Source organism: Mesoplodon mirus, assembly GCF_964341445.2.
Source record: "Mesoplodon mirus genome assembly, chromosome: 4".
In the NCBI taxonomy this organism is placed as follows: Eukaryota; Metazoa; Chordata; class Mammalia; order Artiodactyla; family Ziphiidae; genus Mesoplodon; species Mesoplodon mirus.
Window position 1 is genome coordinate 95,733,772 of NC_138979.1, and position 22,642 is coordinate 95,756,413.

Below are 22,642 nucleotides of genomic sequence, written 5' to 3' on the forward strand. Positions count from 1 at the left end.
ATTTACCAGCATGTCTTTTCCTTGGGAACCTCCTTCCTTGGAAACTCTGTCCTCTGGCTCCAGCCTGGATTTGCTTTCCAAGTCTGCAGGATGTTGGGGTCTCCCTTTACCATCATCTGTGGGGTCTTCTTCCACTCTGTTTATATTGGATCCCTTGTTTCCTGAAGCCCTTAATTTTTCTTTCTTGTTTACTCCTGGATTTGGTGGAGCATATCTTCTAGTGGTTTTCTGAAAAAAAAGTAAATGGGAGGTCATTTTTTTTAAGATACATTTGAAAACGTCGTTTTATTTTTAAGGTTAAAAACCGGGAAAAATTCCACTAGACAAAATGGGAATGGGAGAAAAATCCAAATATATTGGAGTTCATATGATGATTTTTCCCTTCAAAGGAATTACACAGGGAGAGACTAAGCTTAAATCCTTGGAGGACATGCTCTTTTACATCCCAGCAGATTCCCAGTGTTTTCTACATTGAAAGGAGGTCATAATATGCATCTTATCTTTTGACCAAAACCAGTGCTCTTTGGTAATTTTTACTTTTCGCTTGCCTCTTTTGCAAAATGGAGTCAATAACTGTCTAGGTTAGATGCAGATTAAGACTTAGCAAGATGCCAGGCACTACTTTTATTATTACTGAAGTTGTTTTCTTATGAGAATGTAAAATCTGATGCCCAAGAATATCTTCATACATATAGTTATACACATGGTTAATAATACGCTTAATTTTACTTGGAGTCCCATTTTACATCTTTTTACCATTAATGTTCTTTCAACATCTAATTTTCTACATTAAAGGCTTATATGTTATCTAATTTTGATGAAAAACTTTTTAATAAAAGTTTATTTGATAGGTAAAAGTGAATTTATTTATTTATTTTGAAAATTAATTAATTAATTAATTTTGGGGCTGCATTTGATCTTCATTGCTGTGCGCAGGCTTTCTCTAGTTGTGGCGAGCAGGGGCTACTCTTCAGGAAGTCCTGAAGGGGATTTATTTAGAGAGAAACATGCTCCACAGACAGAGTGTGGGCCATCTCAGAAAGCGAGAGCGGCCTTAAAGTTTATTTTTAATTACATGAGCAATATCTGCACGTTATGGAAAACTTAAGAAATAGGGAAGACTAGAAAGAAAGAGAAAAAAATCCGTAATTTTCATTATCATGGTATATTGTTTCTAGGTATTTTTCTATGCATTTTTTACGTAGTTAAGATCATGATGTATTCAAATTAGAGTCCTGGTTCTTATACTATTACATATTCTTTGTAAATAATATTTTTAGATAACTACATTATTATGTTTAAAAGATACCTTTATCTTTTGGACAGACATACTGAGATATTTACAGATAAAACGATATGGGGACTTACGTGGTGGCGCAGTGGTTAAGAATCCACCTGCCAGTGCAGGGATACAGGTTCGAGCCCTGGTCCGGGAAGATCCCACATGCTGCGGAGCAACTGAACCCATGCGCCACAACTACTAAGCCTGTGCTCTAGAGCCCGCGAGCCACAACTACTGAAACCCGCACGCCTAGAGCCCGTGCTCTGCAACAAGAGAAGCCACCACAATGAGAAGCCTGTGCACCACAATGAAGAGTAGCCCCCGCTCACTGCAACTGGGGAAAGCCCACGCAGCAACAAAGACCCAACACAGCCAAAAATTAAAAAAAAAAAAAAATGATACGATGTTGTTACTGAGTCCAAGCTTTTACTGCTCACCACACAACAGGGCAGTAAATTGAGAGACTAGTTGTTGGGGCAAGGAACAGTGACTTTATTCAGAAAGCCAGAAGACTGAGAAGATGGTGGACTAGTGACCCAAAGAACCATCTTACCCTAGTTAGAATTCAGGTTTCTTTTATACTAAAAGGCGAGGGGGCGTGGTTGGTTGTTGCAAACTTCTTGGTGTCGGAATCCTTTGTTCTTGCATCTGTCCAGTAGGTCAGGTCACTGATGCTCCTGTAAACCTCCAATAAGACAAATGCTATTATCTGTTCTGCAATTTTATATCTCTGTGTGAATGGAAAAGTGTTATACCTTTAAAGGTCAGAGCCTTGAGAATGGGCTATCCTTTACATTTCAGTCTATAGACAACATTCTTAACTTGTAGCAAAAGCAATAGAATACAAAGGTTAAAGTAAAAGAAACAGATCCAATATGGAGTCAGATTTGTTCTCCCCTATTACAAAGTTGTAAGTGTGGGTGGGAAATGGGCTGGGCATAATCTATATTTAAGCTAGGTGGTGGCTATGTGGAGTTTCATTATACTGTTGTGTCTATTTTTATATATGCTCAAAATTGTCCATAATAAAAAGTAAAAAATATAAATAAAATACTACAACATTCCATTATGATCTATCTTAATTTAACTATTGTTTGTAGTAGGGCATTTCAGTTTTTCCCTATTTTAAATAACATTGCTGTTAATATATTTATATTTCAAATAGTTTTCTTATGATTTATATGAGTGGAATTACTAGGTGAAAGAGTATGAACATTTAAAAAAACTTTAGATACAGGGCTTCCCTGGTGGCTCAGTGGTTAAGAATCCACCTGCCAATGCAGGGGACATGGGTTCGAGCCCTGGTCCAGAAAGATCCCACGTGCTGTGGAGCAACTAAGCCTGTGTGCCACAACTACTGAGCCTGCACTCTAGAGCCCACAAACCACAACTACTGAGCCCACGTGCCACAATTACTGAAGCCCGTGTGCCTAGAGCCCGTACTCGGCAACAAGAGAAGCCACTGCAACGAGAAGCCCACACACCACAATGAAGAGTAGCCCCCCACTCGCCACAGCTAGAGAAAGCCCGCATGCAGCAACAAAGACCCAATGCAGTCAAATAAATAAAATAAATAAATTTTTAAAAATTATACAAAAAATAAAAACTTTAGATGCATACACAGTGCTAAATTTCTTGAGGCAAAACTTTAGAAGAATTTTATTGGATTTATAATTGTACTCATTGAGCATAGAGGTGATATTGCAAATTTTATTCTAACTTTTTTTTTTTTTTTGGGCTGCGTTGGGTCTTCGTTGCTACTCATGGGCTTTCTCTAGTTGCAGCGAGCGGGGGCTAATCTTTGTTGTGGTATGTGGGCTTCTCATTGCAGTGGCTTCTCTTGTTGCGGTGCGTGGGCTCTAGGGTGCGGGTGCGAGGGCTTCAGTTGTTGCAGCATGTGGGCTCAGTAGTTGCGGCATGTGGGGCCCTAGAGCATGCAGGCTTCAGTAGTTGCGGTGCATGGGCTCAGTAGTTGTGGCGTGCAGGCTTGGTAGTTGTGGCTCGTGGGCTCTAGAGCGCAGGCTCAGTAGTTGTGGCACACGTGCTTAGTTGCTCTGTGGCATGTCGGATCTTCCCGGACCAGGGACTGAACCCGTGTCCCCTGCGTTGGCAGGCAGATTCTTAACCACTGCGGCACCAGAGAAGTCCTATTCTAAAATTTTTAGTGAGACAAAGTTTATCATTAAGAATGTTATAGTAGGCTTACATTTTCTAAGTGTTTTTATTTATATTCTTTTTTGAGTGCTAATAACAATTCGCATAGAACTAGTACTTTGTAGTCTTAGAGTTTTCATGTCCAGTAGATGCTATAATTCTCACAATGGCTCTTCAAACTATGAATTACAGAAAATCAAAACAAAATAGACTTTAAACTTTATAAATGTAATTATTGGTAGTAATTCCTGTTACCACTAGATGGCCCTCTCAGCATGTACTTTTGAGCAAAAGTAGAAAGTTTATAGACAGTTTGAATTTCCCCTATAGATCTTATTAAAGTACATTTTAATTGGAGTTAAAAATGGTTTATATCAGGTTATATGATAAGCTTTTTTAGAAGTAGTAAAGAAATTCAAGGTGGAATTTATTAGTGGGAGTTTTTTGGTTTTCTTCTCAAGAAGAATGGAGTATTAAACTAAATGGCATTCAGTACCAAATGCACAATATATTTTCAGTAAGTATTTTAAACATTCATTAAAATTTATTGAATTTAATTAGGCTTCTCCATATGCTTGTGGAAAAGTTATTTGCCACACCAAAAAAGCAACCTTTTCTGCTAAGCCTTTAACTGATCTTATGTAAATCCAACACTTTATCTCTGAGGATTTAATATAGAGGTAACAAACTAAGTAAATATAGAGGTAACGAATTAAGTAAACTGAGGGCTCGACATGGAACTATGGTCCCCTTGAACAATTTTGTTGTCCTAACTCAATTGAGTTCCTCTGAGGGTTCGAATTATTCTACTATGATGTGCATGTTCCTGTCCAGTGAGAATCAGGAGTGAAATTGCTACATTTTGGTATTTTTGTCATCTTAACTTTCACTAAATTTCTTGACAAGAAAATTAGAACATCTTTGATTTTGTTCTTACTTGATCTCACATGTATTTTCTTCCATTGATTTTCAATATTATTACATCCATTGCTCTCTTTTATAATAAATATTTTGTATTGCCCATTTTACTAACTTGAAATGAAAATCATAGTTAATATTATCTATCTGCACAATTTCAAAAAATCATTATGATGCCCTAATTTTAATGTAAAGGAGAAGTAGAAGGAAAGCAATTTATAATAAAATGTGTATTTCAATATGTAAGTACTGGAGCAGACTACACTAGATAAAACAAGAGGTAGTCGAATGCTTGCGCCTGTACATAGAATGACTGAATCACTGTGAATGTGATAGCTGTGAAAGCTGATTATAATACATATTGGTGATTCAGATACCCAAGTGGCATTGGCAGTGGTGACATGATTTTCCAAAATGGTGAAAAACTCTTAGTAAAGTTCTGAATAAAACAAAGAGATGCATTGTTGCAGTCTAGAAAATTTGGGGTGCATTAATACTGTGGGAAAATTCATTTTGTTTACATATTAGTTAAGTTCTAGTCTTAGATATATTCAGTGGGACCTTTGAAAGTCAACAAGACATGTGACAATTCTTTGCCATACCGGCTTGTTTCCTGCATTGCTGGACCTCTAGTATCTCTGGCACTTGCCTTTTAATTGCTGGTAAAGTATTCATCCCATCCCTCCTCCCAGTAATCCCTAAAATGCCTCTATATAAATCCAAAGGATCCTCTAGGGGACAGTGCTGCTACCATTGAGAACCACCAATTTAAAAGTATCTAGCTACATTAATCTACACACCTGTATTGCTCATGGAATTTCAAAACCAAAGTAACTTAAGCATCCTAGGTCCTTAAATATGATGTTTTAAATAGTTAAGAAAATTGCAGAATTATGTAAGAAGTTGATTTGTTCAAATGCATCATTGTTTTGCTGCAGTTCTTATACGCAGATCAATATGTTTGCTATTTTAGGTCCCTAGTAGCCTCCATATTCTTTATTTTTTCCACTCTTTCTGTTTAGTAAGTCAGTAGTATATAACTTTCTTTAATGTCAGCGTTTACTAATTTAACAGTCACACAATTTGTCCCTTAAAAATACCCATTGTTGGGCCTCCCTGGTGGCGCAGTGGTTGAGAGTCCGCCTGCCGATGCAGGGGATACGGGTTCGTGCCCCGGTCTGGGAGGATCCCATATGCCTCGGAGCGGCTGGGCCCGTGAGCCACGGCCGCTGGGCCTGCGCGTCCGGAGCCTGTGCTCCGCAACGGGAGAGGCCACAACAGTGAGAGGCCCGCATACCGCAAAAAGAAAAAAAAAAAAAAAATACCCATTGTTTAAATTTGGAAGTTATTACAGAAACTTTGTGAAATGGAGGCAAATTTTCCCATAATCATACCACCCTAACAACTGTTAATATTTTCAGTATTTTGTTCTGTATATGCATATTTTGACATTCAAAAATTAGTTTTGTGTCTTTTCACTCAATACGGCATAACTTTTTAATATTATTATATAACTTCAAAAATATTATTTTAAATTACTGCATCCTATTCTGTTAGGTTCCACAGTTTAATGATTTTCCTACCTTTAGTTTGTTCACATTATCAAAACATACACACATACATATTTTTTACCCGTTTCAGTATATTTTCATTTTTCCTTTAGCATAGGTCTTCAGAACTGGGGTCATTTATTAGGTCATTAGGATTAGGCTAATATTTAACAAAATTTACATTTTTTTATAACTTCTGTTAAATATTGCAAATTGACTTTAAAAGTTATTTACTTCACATTTTTTGAGCATCAGTGATACTGAACACATTTACTCTTGTGAATTATTTCTATTTTCTCTTTTAGAAAGTGTGTGGTCTGCCCTTTGACTATTCATCTGTTGGGTGCTTGGTGTTTTGTTTTGTTTTTTTCTCTTTTCGAATCAGACCTTTTAAATAATATTTCAATGTTTCTTACATTCATTTTTGTGCTATCTTTGATTTTAGTTTGATTATTTTATTTGTATTTTTACGAGACGACAGTTATCTACTTGTACAAGATAGTATGTGATAATCAAGGAAAGAACATGGGATGTGGAGTCAAGAAATCAGGGTTCTGGAAGGAGATATTTATAATACATATTATATCTGACGAAGCACTCATATCCAGAATGTATATAAGAATGCTTACAAATCATTAAGAAAAAGGCAGACAATCCAATTTCTAAAGAATGAGGAAAAGCCCTAAACCACCACTTCATAAAAGATATCCAGGGGCTTCCCTGGTGGTGCAGTGGTTGAGAGTCCGCCTGCCGATGCAGGGGACGCGGGTTCGTGCCCCGGTCCGGGAGGATCGCACATGCCGTGGAGCGGCTGGGCCTGTGAGCCATGGCTGCTGAGCCTGCGCGTCCGGAGCCTGTGCCCCGCAATGGGAGAGGCCACAGCAGTGAGAGGCCCGCGTACCGCAAAAAAAAAAAAAAAAAGATATCCAGATATTTAAACCATCTGGCAGTATGTATGCTGAATGAATGCAGATTGATTTTATATTACTGTGTAAGACATATTTTAAAATGTGTATTTGGGGGAAAGACTTACTTCATTGTAAAACCAGGTTAATATTAAATTTTGGTCATCCAGACTATAGAACACTGTCTTTGTTAGTATGGCCAGTTTAGATTTTACTGTATTTTTGTAGAAGAGAGATCAGCTTTTTTTAACCTTATCCTGCCTTTAGTAGGACATTATTATTTCAGATTCTTTGCCTATTGAATATGCTATTAATTTATATCCAGCTGGTACATATTACCTAGGAAAAATCCTTCGTTAAAGAACAGTAATCTCTTGATTTTAGTGCTTTTAGTGGGATTAAGGAATATTTTGGGTTCCAGTGATTCCACCAATGTATGAATGAGAGAATGGGAGGAAAAAGGAAAGGAAATCAGACATTCAAGGGTGAAAATGTTGTGAATGTCACAAAAAGGCATAAAAGACCCCCCACATAAAACCCACAAGTGCATGTGGTTATTTTTCTTATTCTTCACCATAGAATATATTATGAATTATTTCTATTCTTACAAAGAGAACAACTATAAAAAATTCTTTCCTGTTTGGTAAATTCCTGTTTTGGACATGTACATCTCACCTAATCATTGTGTGTGCCTCCCAGTATTAACATCTGCTCCTGGTCACTCTTTTTATGTTTGGTTATTTCTGTGTTACGAAATCTACTAAAAAATACAATAATTTAAGCACAAACTTGTGTTCTTTTGGGGACATTTTTTAATCAATCTTTAATCAACCCTTTTAGATTTCCTAACACCTCTAATTATGTGATGCATTCTGTTCCTTTCTGGTATAAATAACCTCTCCAAGCTCTGTCAACATTCTTCTCACACACATACTCCTTTCCCCTCTTTTCTTGAGTAATTCCTGTTCATACCAGATTGGGATATACTAATCAACCTGACATTCCTCTCTTATAATTTATTTCCCCTCAACTCAAAGAGTATTCACTTTTTGAGACAAACTCATACCCCAGGCACCTTTTTTCTTGTGTAAATTTCAGGGGTTCCATATCTTCCCATCCCCACAACCTTCAAATTCTACCTGTTTGCCTTTCCTCCAGATACATATAACATCATTGAATAGTCTTTCTGGATTTGGGAACTTTCTTCTTCTAGAAGTGTCATCTTTTGAAGTTGAGCATTTCTGATACTTTCAAATCTTTCTTCCCCTATGTACTCCTGACATGATCTTTCCCTAACACATATTTCAATATTTCTTATTCAAGATGACACAAACACACATACACACACACGCACACACACACACCCATCCTAGGCTGTGACATTTTCAGATATCTTGTATTCAGGATGTGGGGCATACTTACTTTATAGGTTCTTAGTGAGACACATACTCTGTTGATAATACTGTTAGACTCTCTTTTCATTATTTTCATTGAATGTGAATTGTGTCTTTTCTTTTTTTAATAAATTAATTTTATTTATTTATTTGGCTGCATTGGGTCTTTTTTTCCCTTTTATTTATTTATTTTATTTATTACTTCTTTTTGGCTGCGTTGGGTCTTCATTGCTGCGTGCGAGCTTTCTCTAGTTGTGGTGAGCGGGGGCTACTCTGTTGCAGTGCATGGGCTTCAGTAGTTGTGGCTTGCAGGCTCCAGAGTGCAGGCTCGGTAGTTGTGGCACACGGGCTTAGTTGCTCCGTGGCATGTGGGATCTTCCCAGACCAGGGATCAAACCTGTGTCCCCTGCATTGGCAGACGGATTCTTTTTTTTTTTTTTTTTTGCGGTACACAGGCCTCTCACTGCTGTGGCCACTCCCGTTGTGGAGCATAGGCTCCGGACGCGCAGGCTCAGTGGCCATGGCTCACGGGCCTAGCCGCTCCGCAGCATGTGGGATCTTCCCAGACCGGGGCACGAACCTGTGTCCCCTGCATCGGCAGACGGACTCTCAACCACTGCGCCACCAGGGAAGCCTGGCAGGCGGATTCTTAACCACTGCGCCGCCAGGGAAGTCCCATGCATTGGGTCTTCATTGCGGTGAATGGGCTTCTCATTGCAGTGGCTTCTCTTGTTGCGGAGCATGGGCTCTCGGTGTGCAGGCTTCAGTAGTTGTAGCACGCAGGCTCAGTAGTTGTGGCTTGCAGGCTCTAGAGCGCAGGCTCAGTACTTGTGGTGCATGGGCTTAGTTGCTCTGCGGCACATGGGGTCTTCCTGGACCAGGGTTCGAACCCATGTCCCCTGCATTGGCTGGTGGATTCTTAACCACTGCACCACCAGGGAAGCCCTGAATTGTGCCTTTTTCTGAAAGAACTTACATGCACATTGCCTGTACGAGGGTTGAAAATACTCATTTTCAAATTCTGAGCACATTCACTGTTGCTAAAAAAAGTTATGGTAGATTTATTTTAAATTTTGTACCACTTAAAGAGGATAATATATTTGCCTTATTTCTATTTACATTTGTGAGAAAACTTTATTGCTGCAACTCCTCTAGTGAAAACAGTTTGTTGCTAGTTTTAAATTTTAGACAAGCTTTCTTTGCCACTTACCTCTTTTATATATGTATATATATATATATATATATATATATATATATATATATATATATATATATATATTTCGGTACACGGGCCTCTCACTGTTGTGGCCTCTCCTGTTGCGGAGCACAGGCTCCAGACGTGCAGGCCCAGCAGCCATGGCTCACGGGCCCAGCCGCTCTGCGGCATGTGGGATGTTCCCGGACCGGGGCACGAACCCGTGTCCCCTGCATCGGCAGGCGGATTCTCAACCACTGCGCCACCAGGGAAGCCCACCTCTTCTATTTTTTACCAGCAATGTTTGGAGAATTCAAATTAATTTTATTATCCTAGCTAAAAATTTGATAAGAAAGAAAAATCTGTTTCCAAAATTCAAATAAAAATTGCTTTTGGGGACTTCCCTGGTGGCGCAGTGGTTGAGAGTCTGCCTGCCGATGCAGGGGACACGGGTTCGTGCCCCGGTCCGGGAAGATCCCACATGCCGCGGAGCGGCTGGGCCCGTGAGCCATGGCCGCTGAGCCTGCGCGTCCGGAGCCTGTGCTCCGCAACGGGAGAGGCCACAACAATGAGAGGCCCACGTACCACAAAAAAAAAAAAAAAAAAAAAAAAATTGCTTTTGTATGATCTGTAGTTTCAGAGGAACTGTATCACAACCTTTTGAAGGTCTAATTGAGAACTGACTTATTAGTAAAGATAGAAGGGAAAAAAGTTATGTCATAATGTATAAATGGAGATGTTAAATTCATCTATGTTTTGTTTAGATGTCCCTGGTAGATTTGGGAAAGAAGCTTTTAGAAGCGGCTCGAGCAGGTCAAGATGATGAAGTTCGTATTTTGATGGCTAATGGAGCTCCTTTTACTACAGACTGGGTAAAGAATGATTTTAATGTTGTGAGGTTTTTTGTTTTTTGTTTTCTCCTCCTCCTCCCCCTCCTCTTCCTTCTCCCCCTCCTCCTCCTCCTCCTCCTTCTCCTCCTTCTTCTTCCTCTCATCTTTGAGTTTTTCCAGTTAAAAGTTTAGTCAGTATTGCGTTTATAAGTGGTGAAAATTTAATTTTTTTGCAAATTTGTTTGCAATTTTAGAATTATAGCTTGCTTTTAAAGAGAATGGTTCATATAATTTTTTTATATTAGACAACCTTATCCAAATATTCTGTCCACACATGGTTTTTTTTTTAAATTACGGAGTTCAGTAATGTAGGATGAATGTAAAATGTAGCTGCTTGGGATTTAATTTAAAGGCCTTATAAATAGCATAGGTAGAATTTATAATTCAGAAAAAACAAACTTGGTGTTAATGTTATAATTGATTCTAAAAAAGGAAAAATGTTTGCATTTCAATTGATACTTGTAAAACTATTGCAAACATCACCCAGAAGGAAGAAAGGAATGGGAAGGAGTTCTTAGTAATTACAGAAGGCAATTGTGAAGAAGACAGAAACCACAACTCTATTTAATTCTGCAGGTAAATCAAAAGGCATATTCTTGGGAATATGGAGGGTTAGGAATCTGGATTAACTCTCCCACTGGTAACAACTAAAAATTCCAGAGTTTTGATTTTGTTGTTTTTAGCTTACTTGTTCCATGTTCTTTTTAACTTTTCATTCAAAACAGTTTTTTTTATTATGGAAAATTTTAAACATAAATCAACCCCTGTATACCCTTCAAAAATTATCAAATCAAATGAATCTTATTTCTTCTATAACCCCATTTATTTTCTTTGTTTAGTATTATTTTAAAGTAAATTTCAGGAACCATTTTGTTTCATCCATAGATTTCAGCATCTGTCTTTAAAAGATAAAGATTAAAAAAAAAAAGATAAAGATTTTTTGACTGAGTATATTAAAAAAAAATCTTAAGGGCACTGATGAGTTAGAAAGAAAGTAAGGGATTATCAGCCTGAAAAACTAAGCAAAGGCCATAACCCAGAGAAATTTCACCCTTAGAACATTTGCTAACTCAGTAAATTTGCCAGTTGGTTTTTTACCTCCCCGGCATAGGTTACTTAAGATAAAGAACTGAGACTGCTCATAGAGGGAAGTCTCCTAGAGATCCTTTCCCCATAATACTGGAATCCTAAAGAGAGGTACCTTCGTTGTAAGGGTAAACCAGAAATACCCCCTCTCTCCTCCTACCTGATCCTGCCCCTGCCCCTGCCCATGTTGTTAGGGTACTGCAAGGCAAATGAACTGGCTTGAACTAAGGTACCAAATGGAGAGAGGAAAAATTTTGTTGATGAGAATTTGGAGTCAAAAGCCATCCTTTGCACACATTTGTGGCCTTAACTCATAAATACTTATGTATTCTGCAAAACTCTGAACTGAAGAATGAATTTAAAATTATCTTTGGACTAGAGGTTACCCTTGGTTCCTAACACAAGCAAATGAATATCCTTTTTGGAGGAAACTGCCTTCATCCCAGGCTTCATATCTACAAATGAAATTCCAAGGAAAATGAACCGTCAAAAGTAACTGAACACTGGGACTTCCCTGGCAGTCCAGTGGTTAAGACTCCAGGCTTCCACTGCAGAGCGTGCGGGTTTGATCTGTGGTCGGGTAATTAAGATCTCGCATGCCACGTGCTGTGGCCAAACGAAAAAAAAACCCAACAAAAACTGAACACACAAGGACACAAGGCAGCTTGGACAATAACCCACTGGAACAACTGACAACATAAGCAGACCTATAAGGACTTTAGATAAGATTTTAATAGCAGATTAGGAACAGCTGAAGAGAAAATTAGTAAACTGAAAAACAAAAAAAAAATCATTCAGAATGTGGTGCAGAGAAAAAAAAATATAAAAGATGTCAGGAGTCATGAAGGCTAGTGTATGAGAAAGTCTAACATATATCTAATCATAAATCCACAAGGAGAGTGAAAATAGGGATGAAATAATTTTAAAAGATAATGGTTTAGCTTTTCCAAGACTGATGAAAGATGGCAGCTCACAGATTCAAGTAGCCCAGAAAATCCCCAGCAAGATCAATAAAAATAATCTATATCTAGACACATCATAGTGATCCTGTAGCACATCAAGACAAAAAGAGCCTTCAAAATACCAATGAGATATCACCTCACACCTGTCAGAATGGCTATCATCAAAAAGTCTACAAATAAATGTTGGCAAGGATATGGAGAAAAGGGAATCCTCATGTACTGTTGGTGGGAATGTAAATTGGTGCAGCCACTATGGAAAACAGTGTGGAGGTTCCACAAAGAACTAAAAATAGAACTATCATATGATCTAGCAATTCCACTCCAGGGTATGTATCTGGAAAAAATGAAAACTCTAATTCGAAGAGATATATGCACCCCAATGTTCATAACAGTACTGTTTACAATAGTCAAGATATGAAAGCAACCCAAGTGTCCATCAACAGGCAAATGGATAAAGAAGATGTGGTATGTATATGTACAGTGGACTATTACTCAGCCATAAAAAAGAAAGAAATTCTGCCTTTTGCATCAATGTGGATGGATCTGGAGAGTATTATGCCTAATGAAATAAGTCAGAGAAAGACAAATACTGTATGATACCACTTATTTGTGGAATCTAAATAATAAATGTGTATAGCAAAACAGAAACTGGACTCACAGATACAGAAAACAAGCTAGTGGTTACTGGTGGGGAGAGTAAAGTGGGGAAGGACAAAATAGGGTATAGGATTAAGAGATATAAGCTACTATGTATAAAATATATATGCAATAAAGATATATTGTACAGCACAGGGAATTGTAGCCATTATTTTGTAATGATTTTTAATGGAGTATAATCTATAAAAATACTGAATCACTATGCTGTACACCTGAAACTAATATAATATTGTAAATCAGTTATACTTAAATTTAAAAAATACCTATAAACCCTGAAAAAAAAAAGACAAAAAAATCTTAGGAAGGATTAGTGTCCATAATACATAGGGATTCCCATGACAGTGATGAAAAACAAGACAAAGAAGATAGGGCAAATGACTTGATATGGTACTTCACTAAAGAGAATGTTTGAATGACCAATAAACATGAAAAGATGCTCAGCTACATTAATGATTGGGCAAATGTAAAGTAAAATCATGAAATACTATTGCTTATCCATCAGATAAGCCAAAACTAAACAAAAAAGTCTTGCAGTACCAAACCGTTGGTGAGGAGATGCATAAAATGATAGAAACATTTTGGAGAACAGTTTGGCAGTACCTAGTAGATTTGAATGTGTACATACCCTCTGGCATAGCTATTGAACTTCTAAGAATATTTCCAAGGGAAGTTCTTGTTCGTGTACTTGAGACATGTATAAGACTGTTTTTAGTAGCAGCATTATTCATAATAAAAAACTGGAAACCTTTAATGCTCAACAGTGGATTGGTTAAATTGATTATGGCTTATTCATTTGGTAGAAAATCATAGAGCAGAGAAAATTAGTGAACTATACTTATATTCATCAACATGGGTGAGTCTTATGATATTAAGCCAAAGAAAGCAAGTCTCAGAGAAATACATGCAATGTGATTCTATTTAAATAAAGTTCAGAGCAGGCAAACCCAAAGTATATTATTTAGGGATACATAGTAATTTTTAAAAAAGCAAAGTAAAGCAATGTTTATTACAAAATTCAGACTAATAATTACCTCAGGGGTTGAGGGAAGGGTTTATTAGGGAGTGGCACGTGGGAAAATTCTAAATTGCTGGTAATGTTTTATTTCTAGACTGTGATGGTATTTACCTTATTTTCCTCCTTCAAACTACATATATGTACGTATATATATATTTTGTATCGTCAACCAAAAAGGTAAGGTCTCGAGAAGAAAAAATTACAGAAGAAACCATTATATCACACTGAGCAGAACTCATGGTTGCTAAATAGGCTATGGAGATATTTCATTAAATATTAGAATTTAAGAGTATAGAAAGGGCCAGTTTTAGAAAAGTATGATAGAGCATGGAGGAAGAAAGGATTGTTTAAGAATCTTCTTTAATCTGCTGGAATGACCTTCCCTTAAAAATACAAGGTTTTTAATAGTAATAGAATAATTATTCCCAGGGTAAATGATTTCCATTTTTACCATATATTGAGAGCACATACCTAGCTTTGTATTATGACTCTTACTTGTGTGACTTCAGGCAAATTAGTAACCTCTTTGTGCCTTATTTGTTTTCTTAAAATTTTTAAAAATTTTTATTAGAGTATAGTTGATTTACATTGTTGTGTTAGTTTCAGGTGAACAAAGTTAATCAGTTATACATATATCCACTCTTTTTTTTTTTTTAAGATTCTTTTCCCATATAGACCATTACAGAATATTGAGTAGACTTCCCTATGCTATACAGCAGGTTCTTATTAGTTATCTGTCTTATATATGGTAGTGTGTATATGTCAATCCTAATCTCCCAATTTACCCCACCCTATCCCCTGGTCATGCCTTAGTTTCTTTTACTGCCAAATGAGGATAGTAATAGTACCTGTGTTTTGAGGAGATTAAATGATACAATAGGTGTAAAGGTCTTAGAATAGTGCTTGCTATGGAAAGTGCTTAAATAAAAACCTTAGTTGCTATTATTACAGCAGTGGTCTTAGCAAATTGCATGTTCTAGTGAACTATCTTGGTTCTTTAGAACATGAGTGCCTTGGTAATCAGAGAGTTGCAGGGACTTTTTGTGCTTCTAAATGCATGTGATATAATGTAATTCTAATGTTCACCTATTAAAAATTATACCTCTGATAAGGCTCTTCTTCACATTTTAGTATGTACTTCTGTATATTTTGAATGTAGCGTGACTAGGCCATGTGGAACCAATTTCAGGAGAACTGGGCTCTCTTTTGGTTCTTCTTTTAAAATTTTTATTGGAGTATAGTTGATTTACAATGTTATGTTAGTTTCTGCTGTATGTTTTGGTTCCGTCTTAACTCACCTTTGGCAAGTGCACCTCACATCAGATTTTTTCCTTGAAAAATGACTGTATGAACTCCTTTAAAAAGATCACTGAGGTGCTTTAATTAATTTATTTTTAAGTCCTAGAAACAGTTTAATGTAAAAATGTACACTGTTACATTTATTTGATGTGAATTTCATAGATGAAAAGTTTTGTGTGAATGGTGTGAGGAAAACTTTCTAATGCTCAAAAATTTCTCAGACCCTAATTATGTCTAATTCCTGATGAAATTAATTTTGTTTAGACTATCTGATAACAAAATAAAGAAAGCAAGTTTGAATTAAATGAAATATTGTCATTTCTTCCTCACTGAGAAATGAATGGGAATTCTTGAAGGCCCCTATGAAGAGACTGTGATCAGCAAAAATTATTCCTTTTCAGTTTTGAGAGTTACTGTGTAAACATTTGATATAAAGAGAATCTGTTTGCTCTGTAAACAGAATATATAAAGTAGAAGATAGAAATAGTCATTTTAAAATGACTATAGATGTGGATTTTTTTTTCTTGTGGTATAGCTGGGAACTTCTCCACTTCATCTGGCAGCACAGTACGGACATTATTCCACCACAGAAGTACTACTCCGAGCTGGTGTAAGTAGGGATGCCAGAACCAAAGTGGACCGAACGCCGCTGCATATGGCAGCTTCTGAGGGCCATGCCAGCATAGTGGAGGTTTTGCTTAAGGTATGTGTTCTCTTTTTGCACTTTGCTTTTGAAAGTAAGACCCCAAAGGCTATAAAACCATAGTGGTTTTATAAGAGGGAGAAGGGAACTAGTTTTGTTACTGACAGGGTTCTTGGACTCCTTAATCAATAGAAATTGGTAAGAGGCCAGACCAGTAATTCAGGCAAGGCTTTATTAGGACTTGTGCTGTAGCACTAGGGAGTGAAAACAAGTAACAGGTTCCCTTGCTCGCTCCCTGTGGGGGGAAGAGCTGGTCCCTTAAATGCGGTGAGGGTAGGGGCCACTCCAGCGGTCACATGGTGGGGATGGCTTGGGTGGTCTGCCCACCCCCCTTAGTGGTGCTGTATGCAGTACCCTGCTTTTGCTCCCCACACCTCAGAAGCGACAGTTGGGTTTTTGGTCTTTTTGTATCTTATTGTTCATAATTTGCCCCAACTGCATGTGCACGCAGTTATTTTAGTCCCTTATATTAGTTTCTTTGTATTCTATCGCTGGAGGAGATGTTTGTCCAGGTGCAAGCACTGCAGCAAAGGGTCTCAGGTCTGATCCTGTCTCAGTTTTATTGAATGTCTACTTTTTTCCCCCATGTTATCTCATTTTTTGTGTGTAAGCATTCATTTGAGTGAAAATTATCTTAAAGTGTTATTTTGTGGGGGGAAAAACTTCCTCATTGTATGTTTTTAGTTAAGTCAGACAATTGATTTCTTAGATCTTGGTCTTTGCTGTGGTGAGGGACTACAGCTTTGTCTTACTCAACACATTTAAAACGCACATGGAAGGGAATGTTAGGCTTGAATAATTAACAAACAGATAATACAGGCAGGGCTTTTTTTCTTTAATCATCTAAATGCCAAAGAGAAAATTCTGAAACAGAGAGTGATAGATTTAGATATTCTTTTTTTTTTTTTTAGATTTAGATATTCTTAATTCTTTTTATTCTGGCCTCTAGATCAACTTATCCAAAAAACATACAATGTAAGCCACAAGTACAAGTCCCGTGTAATTCTAGATTTTCTATTAGCTACATTAAAAAAGTAAAAACAAAATAATTTTAATATTATATTTTATTTAACTCGGTATATATAAAATATTATAATTTCAACATGAAATCAATTTAAAAATTATTGAGATGTTTTACATCCTTTTTTTGGTGTGAGGTCTTTGAATTCCAGTGTGTATTTACATGCACAGCATATCTGTATTCGGCTACACGTGTCTAGTGACAACCATAATGGATAGTGTATCTCTTGATAGCTCCCTGTTAATTCATTATATTGCACTGGTTTTGAAAGCAAGGGATATTTTTGTGTAAATAAGGAGCTGGAGGGTTTTGGAGGAATGTTCATAGTTTTCCTTCACACCTTATGCCATTCTAGCCCTTCATACTCATGGCTGGATGACTGAAAAAATAATTGCTGTACGCCTAAGAAATTAGAAGGAATGCAATTAGGAAAGCCAACATGATAGGAAACTGATTACATGACAGATGTGTCATGATTCCTGGAACGTGTAGATTATTCAACACACAAAAATAAAGAGTTGGTCATATTAGTAGCAAATTCTTGGTTTAAAGCACAGTGGCTAGTATTTTCATATCAGGACTTCTTTATATTTCATATTTTAGAAATTTCTTATTTTGAAATATTTGTATAGCATGGCGCTGATGTCAATGCAAAGGACATGTTGAAGATGACAGCTCTTCATTGGGCCACAGAACACAATCATCAAGAGGTGGTGGAACTCTTAATCAAATATGGTGCTGATGTACACACGCAAAGTAAATTTTGTAAAACTGCGTTTGATATTTCAATAGACAATGGGAATGAAGATTTAGCAGAGATACTACAGGTAACTTGTGGCTTTTAATTTAAGAAAATAAAAGGATCTCTGTCATATGGATGATTTGAACTATTTAGCTTGTAGTTTTTCATTTTGGACTTATTTTGGACAGTCCTATTCCTTTTTCACTTCCTCTTTGTTCATCGCTGTTCATTTTCCTAATTGTAAGACCACAGTCTTTGCATGTAACATTAGAAGATTAGATAAAGTGATTACTTTCAGTGTTTGTAAGGTTCTGAATTCCCTTCTATACATTTTAGTCTATTAATTATTTTGTTGCATGTTTGGATACCTTATGGTTTTTCAAGTCTGTTATACTTCCACTAACATTTTTTTTAGCAACCATAATCATGTCCCCTCAGTGAGTGATGTAGTCTTCATCATTCTGATTGGTTTTATTTTTTCACCATCCTCAAAAAAATCTGTTTATGAACATAGCTATTTATGGTTTTTGGACAAGTTTTCCTACTAACCAACATTACTTCTCTTTTCTTTAGCTAGACAACATTGATGTAAATTTTCTTCTTTACTTATTGCCTCTTCTTGCCTATCTTCTTGTTCTCCTTCCCAGTAGAACTCTTCTCTAAGACTATCTGAGTCTCTTGAACTTCATCTAGTTACTTAAAAGATGTTATGTGTTCAGGAAAATAAATTTTGCTGTGCTTCTTCCAATGCTTTTACTCCCAAGAGTGCAGTTTGGAGCCTAGGGTTGAGGATGGAGGACAATGAACTGGGAAGGATGTGCTTTATATAGGTAGTGTTATATATTGCTGAATATAGTAGAGAACATAATTTGATTTAAGTAATTTAATTTCTGTAGCTGCAGGGCAGTGGAATATCTTTCAACTGTGTTCTATTTATATATAGAACACAGATTTTTTTTTTTTGGCCCCACCACGTGGCTTGCGGGATCTTAGTTGCCTGACCAGCGATTGAACATATGCCCTTGTCAGTGAAAGCTCAGAGTCCTAACCGCTGGACCACCAGGGAATTCACTCAACTGAGTTCTATAAAATCCTTTCAGGTACCTACTTCTCCTCACATAGGATTTTGCTGCTTTACCTAATAGGGGAACTCAGGATATAAATGCATATCTATGATTTACCACTATACTTTCAGTAGACCAGAAGCAAAGATTTCCATTTGTATTATATGATTCTTAGATTGCAGGATGTTACATTGAAAGTCTGTCCTATGTGTTCTGGTTATAACTCTGAAAACACTGTGGTAATTTGTCCCCTAGATTGCTATGCAGAACCAAATCAACACAAACCCGGAGAGTCCTGACACTGTGACGATACACGCTGCAACACCACAGTTTATCATTGGACCTGGAGGGGTGGTGAACCTAACAGGTCTGGTATCTTCAGAAAATTCATCCAAGGCAACAGGTATTGAGATGCATATAGGATAGCTGTTGGGATTTTATGCTTTAGTAGGTATTCATCCTTTTAATAAAGGACTGTTGGAGAATGAGGGTAAGATTATATCAGCCACCTTGGTTTTCTTTGTTATAATTGGCAAAAAAATTTTTATGAGGCAAAATAATCTAAAGAAAAGTGATATTGCAAAATGTACTGCAATATTACCTTTCAAAAGCTAATGCTATCCGAGCTTGTTTTTCACAAAACTAATATTATCTAAGCTTCATTTAAGAGTTGAATAAAGTAAAACAGATTATCAGAAAAATTCACTAGATTAAATTCCTTAAAAATTCAAACATGTTTTCTCCTTTCTCATAGATGAAACGGGTGTGTCTGCTGTTCAATTTGGAAACTCCTCTACATCAGTATTAGCTACATTAGCTGCCTTAGCTGAAGCATCTGCTCCATTGTCCAATTCTTCAGAAACTCCAGGTTAGAAAAACAAGTCAAATGTGTACATAGAAAGTTGGAGATTCAAATATTTGCACAGGCCAGGAAGGAAATTTAAAAGACTAAAGGGGGCAGGGTTGAGGTTATGGCCACCTCAGGAGAGAGGGGCAGGGCAACGGTGCATCTCCTGCTCAGCTCTAACTGATTATAGTAAAATGCTCAGTCAGTGTTGCCAGACTCTGTTTTTTTCAAGGGAAGCTGAAAATCTGGATTTTAAAAGAACATTGAATCTTGGCAATTATTTTAAATTAAATTAAAATTAAAATTAAAAACAAACTTGTGTGGTTCACAGAAAACATGTCTGTGTACCGCATTTGGCTTTGTTTTACTAGTCTGACTTTTTTTTTTTTTTTGCGGTACACGGGCCTCTCACTGTTGTGGCCTCTCTCGTTGCGGAGCACAGGCTCCGGACGCGCAGGCCCAGCGGCCACGGCTCACGGGCCCAGCCGCTCTGCGACACGTGGGATCCTCCCGGACCGGGGCACGAACCCATGTCCCCTGCATCGGCAGGTGGACCCTCAACCACTGTGCCACCAGGGAAGCCCCTAGTCTGACTTTTTGTATAAATAAATTAGCTAAATATATATGAACATGCTGTCTTTTTCATAACTTTTCATTTTTGGCAGCTCTATTAGAATGACATAAAATCTTAATGACTGACAAAACTAGGAAATAGCATACCAACAACCACCATTAAAGTATAACTTGGGGTTAAACGATTACAAACAGTATTAATAGCTGATTTGATAATGTTTACCTTTATACTTAACCAAAATAATTCTTGCGGGCTTCCCTGGTGGCGCAGTGGTTGAGAGTCCGCCTGCCGATGCAGGGGACACACGGGTTCGTGCCGTGGTCCGGGAAGATCCCACATGCCGCGGAGCAGCTGGGCCCGTGAGCCATGGCCGCTGAGCCTGCGCGTCCGGAGCCTGTGCTCCGCAACGGGAGAGGGCACAACAGTGAGAGGCAGCGTACCACAAAAAAAACAAAACAAACAAAATAATTCTTGCTATAATTGTGTAAGTAAAATATTTTTTTAATTAGGGAATTTAAAAGACTCCACAAAATTATTTTTCTTACTGTAGTTTAAGCCATTTTATTTGGACCAATGCTTAAGAAAGTAAAGAATAATTTGTTGTCATTCATTATTTAATTTTTTTTCAAAATGTGACTAATAATAATAACAGCTACAGTTCACTGCATGTTTACTGTGTGTGCTATGCACTGTGGCTGATGTTTTACATGTCTCATTTAATCCTCACCAAAAAGATCGAAGGTAGATATTACTGGATTTAACTCTTCAAGGTGATGATTGGATGATGTATTTTTTGGTGGTGGGGGTGGTGGTTACTTATCTCTCTCCTTTCTCCCTCTCTCTCTCCCTCTCTCCCTCCCCCTCCCCTCCTCCCCTCCCTCCTCCCTCCCTCCCCCTATGCCCCTCAACTAGTAATAGTAAACATTTATTCATTCTCAAGCTTCTTTAGCATTGTAATCAATGTTTGCATCTAAACCTTTATATTTGGGAGTCTTAAGATTTTTCTGAATCACTTTTGGCCATTAACAGCTACGTGTATCATCCTATTGACATGCTGCTTTTATGACCTATGCCTGGATCTCTTCAGCACCTTTGTAACTGCATAAGTATATCGAAGAAAATTAATTTCATTGGTGGATTTCTATTTGATTAAACTTGTAAATTTTTTGCCTTTATTAAAGTACATATCTCTGAAAATTAATCTTTTCTTCAAAGTCAGCTCGAAGTTTTTACATTTTAGATGTTTGACTCCACAAATTGGTCATACCAACTTCTCTAACTTCTACCTTTGAAAATGTTATGTGTGGTCTAGTGTGAGAGAATTGGTAATTTTAGTTGACTTTTATTGCATGTGACTTACAGTCTTCTGTGAGCACAAGTTTTTTCATTTCAATACTACATCATAGTGAAAGCTTTCTGAAGGTATTTTAAGAGATTGAATTAAGTTAAAATTCAGGTGAGTACATTGCCACCAGTATAAACAACTCAGCTGAGGTGTGTAATCACATAAAGAAATATCTTCTCACAGGTCAGTTTGCACATGCTCAGTCAAGTTATTTCTCTGCCTCTTGGCCGTCCAGTTTCTTTTAACATCATTTGTCAGACTTATCCTGATTTAGAAATGTTTATATGTTTTTTCAAGGACATCTCAGGATCTGGGAAATAAAGTAGTACTCCCATTTTATATATGATGAAATTGAGGTTTGCGGAGGTTAAATAATTTTGTCCAAAGTAGCATGGCTATTAAGTGGTGAAAGGAAGTTTGTGCTCAAGGTCTGACTGATTCCCAAGTTGTTTGTCTGTGACCACTAAATATACTGTTTCCTCTATGCAGTTTCTTCAGGTGATCAGTGGATGAGTCTCTTCTAGAATGTTTATAATTTGGTTTGTGATAGGAATAAATATTTGTGTAATCATCACTTTGTCTTATATGAAACAAAAGCATCATTATTCCTAGTTTTACTTCTGAGGTGTATCTTTTGGAGCAGTCTTTTGAAATAAATGTTCTCCTGTTTGCCCTTTTTAAATGATTGAAAAACAAAATATAAAAACCATCAGTACACTAATTGGTACTGCTCTTATTCTTTTCTTTTACTGGCTAATTAGTACAGTAAACACACCTTCTGATAATAAATAGCCAGTGTAGCAGCAATTGGACTGCATTTGAAATGGAAGCTAGCTGGCTGACATGGTCCTATATATAGAGGGGAGGTACTTATGATAGTCTAGGATACCATGCTGTTTCATTTGAACTATGGCTTTAAATAGTTCTTTCATGTTTACATTAGGACTATGTTTGACATATAAAACAAATCTTAATGTTAGTCCAATGGGAACATTATAAAGGAAATCAGTCTACTATAATGCTTTCATTGTGAAACCAA

At 37.1% G+C, this 22,642-nt stretch overlaps 1 protein-coding gene across 9 annotated transcripts in view; it reads left to right on the plus strand.

Moving 5' to 3' along the window:
- The window catches only part of GABPB1 (GA binding protein transcription factor subunit beta 1), a 74,233-nt gene that overhangs the window by 30,272 nt on the left and 21,319 nt on the right, over positions 1-22,642 (plus strand). For 4 of the 9 annotated variants that reach the window (XM_082616893.1, XM_082616895.1, XM_082616898.1 and 1 more), the window contains exons 2-6: positions 10,163-10,270; positions 15,843-16,010; positions 17,664-17,858; positions 19,093-19,240; positions 19,592-19,705. In XM_082616893.1, the coding sequence (XP_082473019.1) occupies positions 10,163-10,270; positions 15,843-16,010; positions 17,664-17,858; positions 19,093-19,240; positions 19,592-19,705 (733 nt within the window). Of the gene's footprint in view, positions 1-507; positions 527-10,162; positions 10,271-15,842; positions 16,011-17,663; positions 17,859-19,092; positions 19,241-19,591; positions 19,706-22,642 lie in introns of those variants that run through there. The other 5 variants (XM_082616900.1, XM_082616897.1, XM_082616899.1 and 2 more) reach the window with 2 other exon arrangements.